The sequence below is a fragment of the Amblyomma mixtum genome, chromosome 10 (assembly GCF_055824585.1).
Source record: "Amblyomma mixtum isolate Tamu chromosome 10, ASM5582458v1, whole genome shotgun sequence".
NCBI lineage: Eukaryota > Metazoa > Arthropoda > Arachnida > Ixodida > Ixodidae > Amblyomma > Amblyomma mixtum.
Window position 1 is genome coordinate 46,910,603 of NC_143021.1, and position 12,827 is coordinate 46,923,429.

Consider the following 12,827-nt stretch of genomic DNA (forward strand, 5'->3'; position numbering starts at 1 on the left):
TGCCTGGCAGCCGTGTTACAGCGATGTATCCAGTTGGTGTCAGCAAGCTGGGAGGCATACTGAGCTGTTTTGTGAGTGACATTTAGGATGCGCTTGTTGAGTGTTCTGTTACGTTTCTGTCTTTTCCAACGTTTCTTGAGACTGCGGCGGGCTTCCCAGATGTGGTTGTCCACCGCTGGGCAGCCCTCCGTGGTCTGTATCTGTTTTTCGTGTTTCTTCAGTGTTGTCATAAGTGCTCGTATCCGTCTTTAACCTTGCTGGCTGAGGGCAGAGACTTTCTGAAAGCCTGCCAGCCTGGGAGTCGAGCCTGTGTGAGCGGCCTTTTGAGGGGCCGCGTGTGAATTAGTGTGTCGATGATGCAGTGGTCACTGCCTAGTGCGTCTTCTGTGTTGTTCCATTCCACGTGTTGGATGTGTTTGAAAAGTGTGAGATCAGGACACGTGTCCCGAGTCACAGAGTTTCCCATTCGTGTGGCATGCGCTGGGTTGGTCTGGAGGGTGATGTCTAGCGTAGACATCACAACAAGCTAGCTACAACAAGCTGCAGTTCTCCAAGAGGTAGTGAAAGTTGAGTTTCTTAACGATACCACCAACATGTGGCAGTATGCGTCCCAAAATACACCTTCATAAAATACAACACGGCAGACTTGCCCGTCTGCTCCTGTAGGGAGGTTTTTCTTTTCCACGCTCACGGCATGAGCACATCGCGGGCCTCGTTCGGACCGGTAGTTTGAGGAAATGCTGTTATTTAATACCGTTAACCAAACGCTACATCTTAATAACAAATATTAGACAACATAGGTTTTGTCTGAAAAAAACTTTTAGCCCATTTATTTTTTGTTCCAGAATGTTCGGGTGCAAAGTCCTCTGAAATAGTGTGCTCGTGAAATAAATGTTCTGTTTTTCCAAGCGCACGCAGCTTTCAGCCTTTAGCACAGGGCAAGTGCAGAGTCAACTAGGTTAATATTGCTGTAACGAATGAAAACGATCAGATAAAGTTTCAAGTTTATTCGCATTTAATCAAGTCTTCCAGACAAGTTTGAAGGAGGTTAGCTTAAAAGAATATTTTGCTAGGCTTCTTACAGACAGAGAGGGAGAATAAACACTACTGTTCTAACAGAGGCTGATGCTGGCGTCGTTACGGACGAGTCCCCAGTCCAGGGCTCGAGCTGTCAGCTGGGCTCGAGTGACCAGCTTACGCTGAGCATCCAAGTCGGATCTGGACAACTGCGCCTCCCACTTCTCCCGATTTGTACTCCGTATGGGTTGTATATGCAATGTCATCTTTTTGGTACCAGATTCATCATGCTTGGTGACTAACCATCGAGATATTAACCGGCCCACAACGCAACGTGGCTGTGCTTCTTCAGATTCTATTTTAGATATTATGGTAGAGTTTCATCTCACTCAGATTGTATATCAACTGACAAGTGTGCAGGTTTTTTTGAATAACACGTTTATTGTGGTGTTTCTAAGCCACCACATTGCTCTACATAAAACTGAAACAGAAATAGAAGATGGAGTCTCCGTTCGCAAACAAATTGTCTGTAGTGCCCCTTTTAATATGATAATTTAGTAGCCACGGCCGCAGTGTACATGAATTCACTAACGCCGACGATAATATTATTCTAGGTCATGTTTCCTTCGAGTTCGACATATTCAAATAAATTGCAAGCGTTACTTCTTCTTCCATGGAAGCCTTATGGCACAGCTTTAAAGCTACTGTGTCATACTGCACTGATATGTTTACATAATGTAACAGGAAGATAAAAAAAGACGTATCCCTTGGATCTGTCGCGACGTCATAGATGCGGAACGTAATGTTAATAGCTGCATGAAAGCTCTCAAGTTGAAGTATTGCGAGAAAAGAAGAACCAGTCAGCCCCAAAATACAAAGAATGAAACATTGAATAAAGTCTTTTAAATGGCACTACTTTAATAACACCCTGAATAGTTTTATAAAAACGTTGCCATCAAAATTTTCGAGCTAACTGAATCTGAAAAAACAAACTGAAAACCCAGCCTCAAAGAAGAGAACCTTGAGACAGTGAATTCAATTAATAATTATAGTGCGTCAGTTTTTACTTACAACAACCGTATTATTCTCAGCCTGAGCTCACGAACAGCGAAACACATAGAATCACTAGCTGTAACTGTGAGTGGGGTACTTAACCTGTTATTAAATCTGGACAGAAAAAATGGAGCAGGACAAGAAAAAATTCCAAATTACTTTTTTGGAACGATACCCTGAGTGGATGGCTAAGTATTTGTTCGTGATTTTTAATAAATTCATGCCAACTTGTACCCTTCCAAAGGAATAGCAAATAGCCAAAATTATTTCAATACACAAAATAGGAAACAGGATTGATGTTGCTAACAATACACCATTCTCCATCACCTCTGTAGCGTCTAAAGTACTCGAACGTATTATTCTGAAACATACAACAGTTTTTCATAAAAATGCAAGCATGACTTCATGACTTATTTAGCATGACTTCAGCCAAGGCCTTTCTACAGTATCGCAGTATTAGGCTCAGTTCAAGACTTATCCCGCAGGATTGACCGACAAAAGCAAACTGATTTCATACTGCGACATTTTTCGAAGACATTTGGTCGGGGTGCGCATATGAAACGAATTAAAAAACTAGAATTGATACTAGAATTTAGTTAATTGGACTAGGAACTCCTAATCAGAGAGTTCGCTATTTGTTGAAAATAATCATCAAGCCTCTCATATCATAAATGTTGTGTCTGGTGAACTCCAGTGTTACGTCATGGCACCTGCTCTCTTCCTAATTTTCATAAGTGACCTAGCGATTCATCTGAACGTTAATATGCGGCTGTTCGCAAATTACTGCATCATTTATCGGGAAAGTAAAGCAACAAGGGATCATAAACCCCATAACAACGCACTGAAGCTATAACTGAAGGGTTCACCCACTGGCAGATGGCACTTAACGCTATTCAATCTGTGATTATGACAGCTTCTAGGCGCAAGGATAACTCCTAATTTCAGTATACTAGAACTGACATACCACTTACTGCAGTTACTGAACATAAGTATAGTGGCTTATCGATATCCCATAACCTCATACGGAATGCTGCCGTGATGGAATCACCTCAACAGATCTATGACGATTTTTTTTATTAGATGACGCCTCAAAATTGCCCGCCGCCGCGGTCGCTCAGCGGTTATGGTGCTCGGCTGCTGACCCGAAAGACGCGGGTTCGATCCCGGCCGCGGCGGCTAGAATTTCTTTGGAGGAGAAATTCTAGAGGCCCGTGTACTGTGCGATGTCAGTGCACGTTAAAGAACCCCAGGAGGTCGAAATTTCCGGAGCCCTCCACTACGGCGTCTCTCATAGCCTTAGTCGATTTGGGACGTTAAACCCCATAAAACCAAAACCAAAACCAAAATTGCCTGTTTTGAAACTAAGTTATTAGCCTACAGTGCTTTAGTTAGATCTCTTCTCGAATATGCTAACATCGTTTGGTTTTTTAAAGAATAATGAAGAAGTAAAGAAAGTGCATTTATTTTGCGCAAAGCACCGAATGCAAACACACAGCTTCAAGAACCCAAAAAATTTGTTTAAGGGTCCCTTATGCTAATCAAGTTATAAGCAATCTTCAAGCAGTTGAGAGAAAAGCAGTCAGACTCATATTTATGTATTTATTATTTATTATTTATTACAATACCTTCAGGGCCAGCAGAGCGTTATGGAGGGGGTGGGAGAAAAAAAAATTACATAGTAAAAAGTACAGATGCAGACGCTTGTTCAATCATGATGCAGACGCTTGTTCGATGATATGCTTGGTGATAAGTGCCTTGAAAGATTACGCGTATTCAATGCAGGCATTATGCGGTGGAAGGTGGTTCCACTCAGTGCTAGTCTTTGGTAAGAAAGAATTAAAAAACACATTCGTTTTACAAGTTGGGCTGGAAACTTTATGCGGATGATCAACACGTGATGACACGTATGATGGTATCGAAGAAAAAAATTCCTGTTTTACTGTCTCGTTATGGAAGAAAATGCTGTGGAAAATACTGAGGCGTGAAATATTTCTGCGAACTGCGAGGTTAGTCAGACCAAGATTAGTTTTCATTAAAGAAACACTAGCCGTGCGAGAATAGTTGGAAAGGATGAAGCGAGCTGACCGATTGTGAACAGATTCTATAGCATCGGTTAAAGTGAGTTGTGCGGGGTCCCATACTGATGATGCGTATTCTAGCTTTGGCCGTATTAGTGTCTGATGTAAAAGTAACTTCAAATGGGATGGAGCCTGAGAGAAGTTTCTGCGTGTGTAGCCATGGGCACGGTTTGCATTGTTAATAACATATTCTATGTGCTTGCGCCAGGACAGGTTGTTAGTGATGTGAACACCCAGATATTTATAAGATGAAACGTTCCCTAATGAAACTCCATTAATCTTGTAATCGAATGTTTTAGACGGGTTAGATTGGCGTGAGATGGACATAATTTTGCACTTTGATGGATTGAGAACCATAGACCATCTCTGACACCAAATTAAGACTTTATCAAGATCGGACTGAAGGAGCGAACTGTCGTTAATGTTATGTATTACACGAAAAAGAACACAGTCATCAGCAAAAAGCTTAAGGGAAGAGTTAATGCCATTGGAAGGTCATTAATATATACAAAAAAATGACTCTGGCTTAGCTTGGTTAAGCCTGGTAATTGCGAAGGAATATGATAGGTTCCGCTATTTTATTGGTTTCCCATGTACTGACACGGCTAATGACGCATAGACGTTGACCGTCTTCGTCGGGCTGCATATTGAGCACGCCGCTTGGAAAGTCGTTCTTCTCGTTCTTCTGTCGTCTCCGTAGCTCGCTGATGCTTCCTCTTTGCATTCTGCCGAAGTGTCTTGCTTGCTTGAGGCGGCATCTGACAGACTTGACGAGAGGAGCGAACCGGCGTTGGTGCCTACCAGCCTCGCGCTGCGACGGCGCGAGATGGGGCCCCGTTTTTTTACACAGATGGTATGACGTCACTCCGCGCGCGGCGCCCCTGGTGAGAGGAGCGGGAGTAAGGCCGCAGTTGGTGCCTACCAGCCTCGCGCAGCGACGGCGCTAGATGGGGCCCCGTTTTTACACAGATGGTATGACGTCACTCCGCGCGCAGCGCCCCTGGCGAGAGGAGCGAGAGTTAGGCCGCGGTTGGTGCCTACCAGCCTCGCGCTGCGATGGCGCGAGATGGGGCCCCGTTTTTACACAGATGGCATGACGTTATGCCAAAGGTCACGCGAAAGGTCAAGTGGTGCCTACCACCGCCTCGCGCTGGAACGGGCTGAGGTGGTAGCTAAAGTAGTATTGCTTCGCAATAAAAAAGTAAAGGACCCAGAACAGAGCCTTGGGGAACACCAGATGTCACAGCACATGGGGATGATAGAGAGTCGTTACCTGATACAAACTGGGTGCGGTTAGTCAAGAAACATTCAATCCATTTAAGAAGGTTAGGGTCAATATTTAGGAAACTCATTTTAAGAAGGATTAATTGATGAGATACCTTATCAAAAGCATTATCGAAGTCAAGAATGATGCAGTGGGTTAGTAAACCAGTATCTAAAGACGACGCTATGATATTAGTAAAAGATAAGAGTTGAATCACGCAAGAAAAATTTTTTCGGAACCCGTGCGGACAGGAGCTTAAGAAAGAGTTACTTTCCAAAAAAGAAGCGAGGTTATAATATATAATGCGCTCAAGAAGTGTGCAAGGAATGCTTGTTAATGAAATTGGTCTGTAGTCAAGGGGATAATTCGGATTACCCAGCTTAAAGAGTGGAACCAACCTCGCTACCTTCCAGTGAGCCGGTATTGTGGCGTGTTCGAGAGACTGGGTGAAAAGGTGCGCTAAATATATGCTGGAATAAACAGAAGTGTTCTTCAAAAACATCGAATTGATGTTGTCGACACCGCAACTGGACGATAAGTTGAGGCTCTGGATTAACTTCACAATGCCAGGAAAATCGATGACAATGGGGTCCATCGGAAAGAAATCGTACTTGAGCACTTCAGGAGCAACATCGAAGGAACAATGAGAAAACGATGTTGCAAAGGCAAGGTTTAAGGCAGTTCAGCATTCTTCAGTTGTCATTGTATTCCCAGCACTATCAGAAAGGTGGATGATTGTTCGTTCTTTGGGCATGATAATGTTCCAGAACTTAGATGGATTAGTAGAATGGAGTGATGGCAGTGTGTTATTTAGGAACACGTGCTTGGCTTCTTTGATAGGAAGTCGGTAAGTTCGAAGAACATCACCGTATGCGGACCAACGTTCCGCAGTGCTTGCACGCTTTGCATGGCGAAAGAAGCGCTTCTTATTCAAAAGTTTCATGGCGACGGTGAACCACGGTGATCGGGATTTTCTTGAAATTCGGCGGATTGGGACGTACTTATCGACTAGTGACGAGACTGTATTCTTAAATAAAGCCCAATTTTGATCAATGGTTCTCTCGAAGAAGGCAGGCATGCAGTTATCTGCATGCCTGCTTGCATGCAGTTATAAAGTGCTAGTTCGCTGTTAATTGATGTGTAGTCACGCCTGGAATAGTCTCTAATTGTCTTTATTCTACTAACTTTTTTAGCAGTAGGCGCCGTTATTTCGAAGTGAATAAGACAATGATCACTCAAACCGGGCATGTAGGTTACACAATGTAGAAGATCAGGAGCAGTAGTAAGAATTAAGTCTAACAGGTTAGATGTACCAGAACCAAACCTTGTAGGCTCTGAAACAAGCTGTGTAAGGTTAAACTGCATGCATATGTTCAAAAAGGATTGGCTGACAGCAGAAGTACCTCTGACAGTTGTAAAGAAACCGGACCAATCTATCTGGGGAAATATAAAATTTCCTAACAGAAGTAAAGGCAGTGAAGGGAATTGTGTAACCAAAATATTCAATACATCGTGTAAGTCATCACAAAAAAATTGGTGCGCGTTCGGCGGCCTGTAGCACACACAGAATAAAACACTTTGGTAATGAAGGTCTATGCGGACACAAAGCATTTCGAGGGCAGTAGGGACAATGACGATGTCTGATACAAGGTAATCGGCAATGACAATCAGTACACCACCTCCGTGTTTTGTAGTCCTATCTTGGCGGTAGATGGTGTAGTTTTTTTCACAGTCAAAAAATTCTGTATTGCTTATTACGTTTGAAAGCCAAGTTTCCGTTCACACCATCACATCGGCAGCGCATGCATCAATTACACACGATAGATCATGGCGTGTTTACGATACTCCGGATGTTTGTGAAAAGAAACGACAGATTCCGAGGGACAACATTAAGAGCACGTTTTTGGGTTAGGATGAAGATGCATCTGCGTCGGTGCGGGCAGTGCCAGACGAAGACCCGGATGGACTGCTGTCACTGAAAGGCCCTATTTCGCACACGCTGTCGGTGTCCGCTGAGTAAACATAACATTTATTGCCAATGTGAAGCTTGTTATACCGTAGTGAAAATTTTTTGCCGCTTTGAGTACCAAAATCAAAAAGCTTTTTTCTCACATTTCTTGTCGCTTTGCAAAAATCTTCACTCACGGTTACCTTGGAAGCTTTTAACTTGTTTTTTGAGGCAAGAATGTTTTGCCAAAGTTTAAATAAGACTAATTTAACGATTATGGGACGACATTTGTCGGGGGCATGGAATTGAACGAATACAAAATAACTGACTGCTCTACACAATAATGAGGGCAGCAGGAATGAAATCGTCGCAGACTCGTGTTAAACACGACCGGCTTAAACTCACGTTGCAACTAATTGATCGACATCTAACGCTGGACACCACCACTTTCGCATAAAAATCAACTGTCATAAACGTTCACATGCGTTAAGTTAGAATCATTTTCATACTGACTGCGTAAAATACTCGTTTTTCTCACTAGCAATTAGAGAATGGAGCAGCCTTAGCCCATACATTACTAATAGCTCATCACTGGCAAAAATTAGTGTTGCTGTTGATACTATGGGGCGGTATTAGCTCCTGATTGCTTTTGTTCTGTTATTATAACCTTGGTTCTACAGTTTTTTTTCTCATGCGGAAACTTCATTTCACCTACACTTTTTTACAAAAAAACTATTGTAAGTTCATAATATTTCTTGTTTATTTATTGTGCGTGCATTGAAAAGTTTGACAATTTTCCATATTTTGGTATTCTTTGTATAATTATACTGAAAATAGCCATATTTCATGTATTACTTCATTGTTTGTGTTATAGTCGTTAACAAGAGCTGTTGTCTGGCTAGTTGGTAATCGTCTACACAGGCCATGTTATATTGCGCTAAATCTACGGCGCATAAGAGTAGAACACTAAGCACAGGACGAGCGCAGGACTTGCGCTCGTCCAGTGCTAAGTGCTCTACTCTTATGCGCAGTAGATTTAGCGCTAAATAACATGGCTTATGTTGCGTCATAGCTTTGTTGTATTTGCGTTGTAACATTTGTTGTTTGTTATTAACATGGTGGCCTGTCGAATATTCGCACTAATACTAGGCTGCTTTCTTGCTGACTTAGCTATGCCCTCCTGCCACAGTCCCAAATGGGATGAGCAGTATTTGTAAATAAAGAAATAAAATAGCTGTTACTCCCGGTAATGTCATGTACATGATATAAAATGAGTGTTTGGTTACAACAGAGAGATGAATCTCTAAACGTGTCCACGTAAATTTTATCGTATATGAACAAGTTCGGAAAGGTGTTTGCCACCTTCTCCAGCAATGGATTCTTCCTTAGTGCCCTGCGGGTGGAGGGGGTCGTACACCAGCCTCCACTGTCGGTGGAGTTCCCATCGTACCTTGAAGATCCGGGCAAGGAGTGAGAGCTTGGGCACACGTGGTCAGTCGGTGTAATATCGAGCAATTTGGTCTGCATTTTCATCCCCTGCTACGCCCTCATGTAAGGGGACCTATATGATGGTGCGGCACTTGCTGTGACTCGGGGGATTACGTGCCAGAAATTTAGTGTCCAGCTGGTTGATATGACCGCGTGTGGAGTTTATGCATGTTTCCTGCGAGTCCGAAATGACGTCCCATGAAGTTTTCCTTCAGTTGCCCTTCTGCCATTGTCAGAGAGAGCGCAGTAGTCTCAGCTGCAGGGGAGGTTGTTGCGCAGTTTCTAACCAACTCTCTGACCGATTCCTCGATCCTGTGGTTGCTGGCCGCAGTTACGCAGTGATGGCCTCAGTTAAAAAGCCACGCACTCGATTTTTGAGAACAGCAAAAATAGTTGTGCAGCACTCAGAACTAAGCAAACGGCAGGTAAAATAAGCACTAACAATGCCAACACTACTAGCACGAGTAATAGTGCCTCAGTCCCGAGACAACCACCGTCTTTGGGCTGGTGCAGCTCCTGGAAGCGTAAGCGTAAAAGATAATGCAAATCTGTAGAAAAGATAAAGCAGACAAGGGCCCTGAGATCCCCTACAATCATATTACGGTACCCCTAAAAGGGAGTTTTCACTTAGCCGCTGCCTGTGTTTCCTTCCTCATTAATTACGGCACTAGGCACATCCAGTAGCGCACCAGACTGTCAGTGTTGCTGCCGACCAAGCCACTGCATGCATGTTTGTTCAACTCACCAGCTCTGGCTTCGGATAAGAAGCAGGAACCCTGCCTGGGCCAGCACGACAAGCAGGAGCTGCAGCAGCAGCGACAAGAGGTGTGCCCCTGTCAGCAGACTGCGGGCGGGCCTCACCGGGTTCAGCTCTGCGCACGGCTTTGCGTAGCCCACTGTGAGAAGAAGCCATCAGTCAGCAACGTGAGCGACTTCACGAAAAACACTGGCCCACGTACTCCTCTCAACTGGAGCAGTAGTCTTCCAGCGACACAAGTAGAAAATATGACCTCTAGTAGGCGCTACAGAAGGTTCCAAGGGATGGACCGATTGGCGAGGGTCAACCTGGCTAATTGTTAGCATTTAATACACCCAGAAAGAAGGTGACAAAGACCCCCCCCCCCGTCCCATTGTTTTGCTTCTCTAGTTGACAAGACGACAATCTGTAGGTTTTATTATTTCTGTGTTTTTTTTTGCGCAAAAGACACGACACAAAAGAAACGAGGTAGACAGGACAAGCGCTTACTAACAACTCAGGTGTTTAGTGACGGATCATTTGCTTAAATACAGCAGCTGCTCTTATCAAACAAGAAGAGGGAAAGAAGATATTTCGCATACATACATGTCAAATCAGCACACATCCCATCATCGCACGAGTGAATGCATGTTTCGAGTTCTAATTCTGCGCAAGATAACTGATTTCTTTTTTTTAGAGCAAAATTGAAGGATTGCTGACACACGAGTTACCCGATTTTTTTATCTCATTAGCCTCAATTATCTCTCTTCCAAGTTGTGTCTTGCACCGGCGCAGTACTGACGTTTTTTTCGAGCGCGGGAGTGCAGTTGCGGCAATTCCGATTATGGTCAATCATTTTGCTACCTGACTTGTTCCTGACATCTCTTGCGTGCTCCCTCAGCCTTTCATTAAGGCGCCTCCCAGTTTGGCCAATGTACTGCTTACCACAGGCAAGTGGTATCGAGTACACAACGCTTTTTTTACAGGCCACGAATCGCTGCTGGTGCCGCTTCGAACAAGCGACGGCCGCATCCTCCGCATTCACTCTCTTGCAAATCCTGGAGAGTTTTTCTGGAGTTTTAAAAACCACTCTAACACCAGCCCTAGCACCGATCTTCTTAATATTGTGCGAGATTCCGTGAATGTACGGAATAACCGCCACTTTCTTCCGGTCAATTTGATCGGGTATGCTGGCTGGTTTTTTCAGCAGGTTCTCGGCAGTTGATGCCAGCAAGGCCGGCTGGCAGCCTGCGCTCGAAAGGCGCTGCAACTGGATGTCAAAGCTGCGTCCTACCAAATGCAGGCAGGACTTGCTCAGAGCGTTGGATAGGCACGATTTCACAATGCCTCGTTTTAAGGCTTTGGAGTGTGCCGAGCTGAAAGGAAGCAGGGGCTTGTTGCCTCTGGGCTCGAAGGCCCAATATACGTGTTCACTTGAAAAATGAAGCCCTATATCTAAAAACCTGATGAAATTATCTTCCGGTAACGCATGCGTCAATTCTAATGCTGCTAGCACTCTGCAAACGTCGTTAGATGCTTATGTACACTAGCCGAAAAAGATTCTTTGTCACAATCCACGAACACAATGAAATCATCAACAACTCTAACAACCTTTAAAACGTTAGTGTCGCGAAGGCAGTCATGCAGCATCCTGTCACGTGTCGCTAAAAAGATATCACTAAGACATGGTGCTAGGCACGATCCAATGCATACTCCTTGTTTTTGAATGAATGTCATATCTTTCCAGTGCGCATACGTGGAAGTCAGGTACATTGTTAACAGTTCGACGAAGTTGTCAACCGATAAACCTGCATTATTTTGGAAGGTTGTTGCACCATGGCTGTGAATACAGTCGCGGACATTTTTTAAGAGACAATCGTGAGGTATGGAATAATACAAGTCCTTTATATCTACTGACAGCGCTGACATGCGTTTGCTGTTATTTGATTTTAAAAACTCAATTTTTTCGTCCGAATTTTTTACCCTAAAGGGATCGTTAATTTTAAGACACTCAACTTCTCCTGCAAGGGATATGTGGTGATTTGATATCTATGTATGCGAAATCTCGCCTTTCCCTCTTCTTGTTTGATAAGAGCAGCTGCTGTATTTAAGCAAATGTTCCGTCAATAAACATCTGAGTTGTTAGTAAGCGCTTGTCCTGTCTACCTCGTTTCTTTTGGTTTGGTTTGGTTTATGGGGTATAACGTCCCAAAGCGACTAAGGCTATGAGAGACGCCGTAGTGGAGGGCTCCGGAAATTTCGACCACCTGGGGTTCTTTAACGTGCACTGACATCGCACAGTACACGGGCCTCGAATTTCTCCTCCAAAGAAATTCAGCCGCCGCGACCGGGATCGAACCCGCGTCTTTCGGGCCAGCAGCCGAGCACCATAGCCACTGAGCCACCGCGGCGGCCTCGTTTCTTTTGTGTCGTGTCTTTTGCGCAAAAAAACCCAGAATGCTTAGGCACCAACTAGCCTGCAAAAACATACTCGCTGTAGGTTTTAAACTAAATGCTCTTCCGCTATCCGCAGTCCACCCCAGCAGGACTGCTCTTTGGTCCAATATTGGAAAGATATTACAGCGAAAGACTTTAATGGCTTCTGCTCGCGGTGTCCATCCACGCTCGCGGTGTCCATCCTTGAGCTGGAATCATGCCAACTGTGGCCTCTCCTCCGCAATTTCCTTTCGTCAAATCATGTGTTTTTTTTTTCTTTTGTCCATTCGGCCCCCGTTTCCATGATGTGTTGATCGGGGTGTAGGCCTTGTCAGGAGGCATGCTTGGTCTACCTCCTTTAGCCACACCTCGAGGGCATATTGTATATAATATGACCAGATAAACATACTACTACTACTACTACTATTTTCTTCATTACGGTCCCTCTTTCTGTTTTCTCTTTCGCTCCCACTTCCTCCCCTCCTGTACGGTGCGGTTCGGGTGTCCACCGCGACGGTTGCTAGGCAATGGCTCATACGGCTGCATCAACAACACAACAGCGTGATTCAGGCGTCCCTTGACCCAGGGAGCCAGTTTGCGCACTTCCGTTCCTTAAAGTGACCAGAGTGTAAAACGCCAACGCCACTGAATACAGTGATTGCCGAACGAGCAACGGCGACGCCGCGAAACGTGCGCCAAAGAGCTGCGCTCTAAAACACTACAATAAAAAAAGCGACCGCAGTCGCCAAAGACAATAAAAATTGCACATGCGGGAAACCCGCCACGCGCCAAGCGGTTCGGGGAAGC

The 12,827-nt window shown here is 44.4% G+C and overlaps 1 protein-coding gene across 19 annotated transcripts in view; it reads right to left on the reverse strand.

Annotated features, from left to right (window-relative positions):
- Positions 1-12,827, reverse strand: part of LOC149325704 (polyamine-transporting ATPase 13A3-like) — a 783,814-nt gene that overhangs the window by 154,363 nt on the left and 616,624 nt on the right. For 18 of the 19 annotated variants that reach the window (XR_016286322.1, XR_016286321.1, XR_016286323.1 and 15 more), the window contains one exon: positions 9,594-9,744. Coding sequence is in view for 15 of the 19 variants with exons in the window: in XM_089563621.1 (XP_089419747.1) it covers positions 9,594-9,744 (151 nt within the window). In the remaining 4 variants the exon portion in view is untranslated. Of the gene's footprint in view, positions 1-9,593; positions 9,745-12,827 lie in introns of those variants that run through there. The other variant, XM_089563636.1, reaches the window with a different exon arrangement.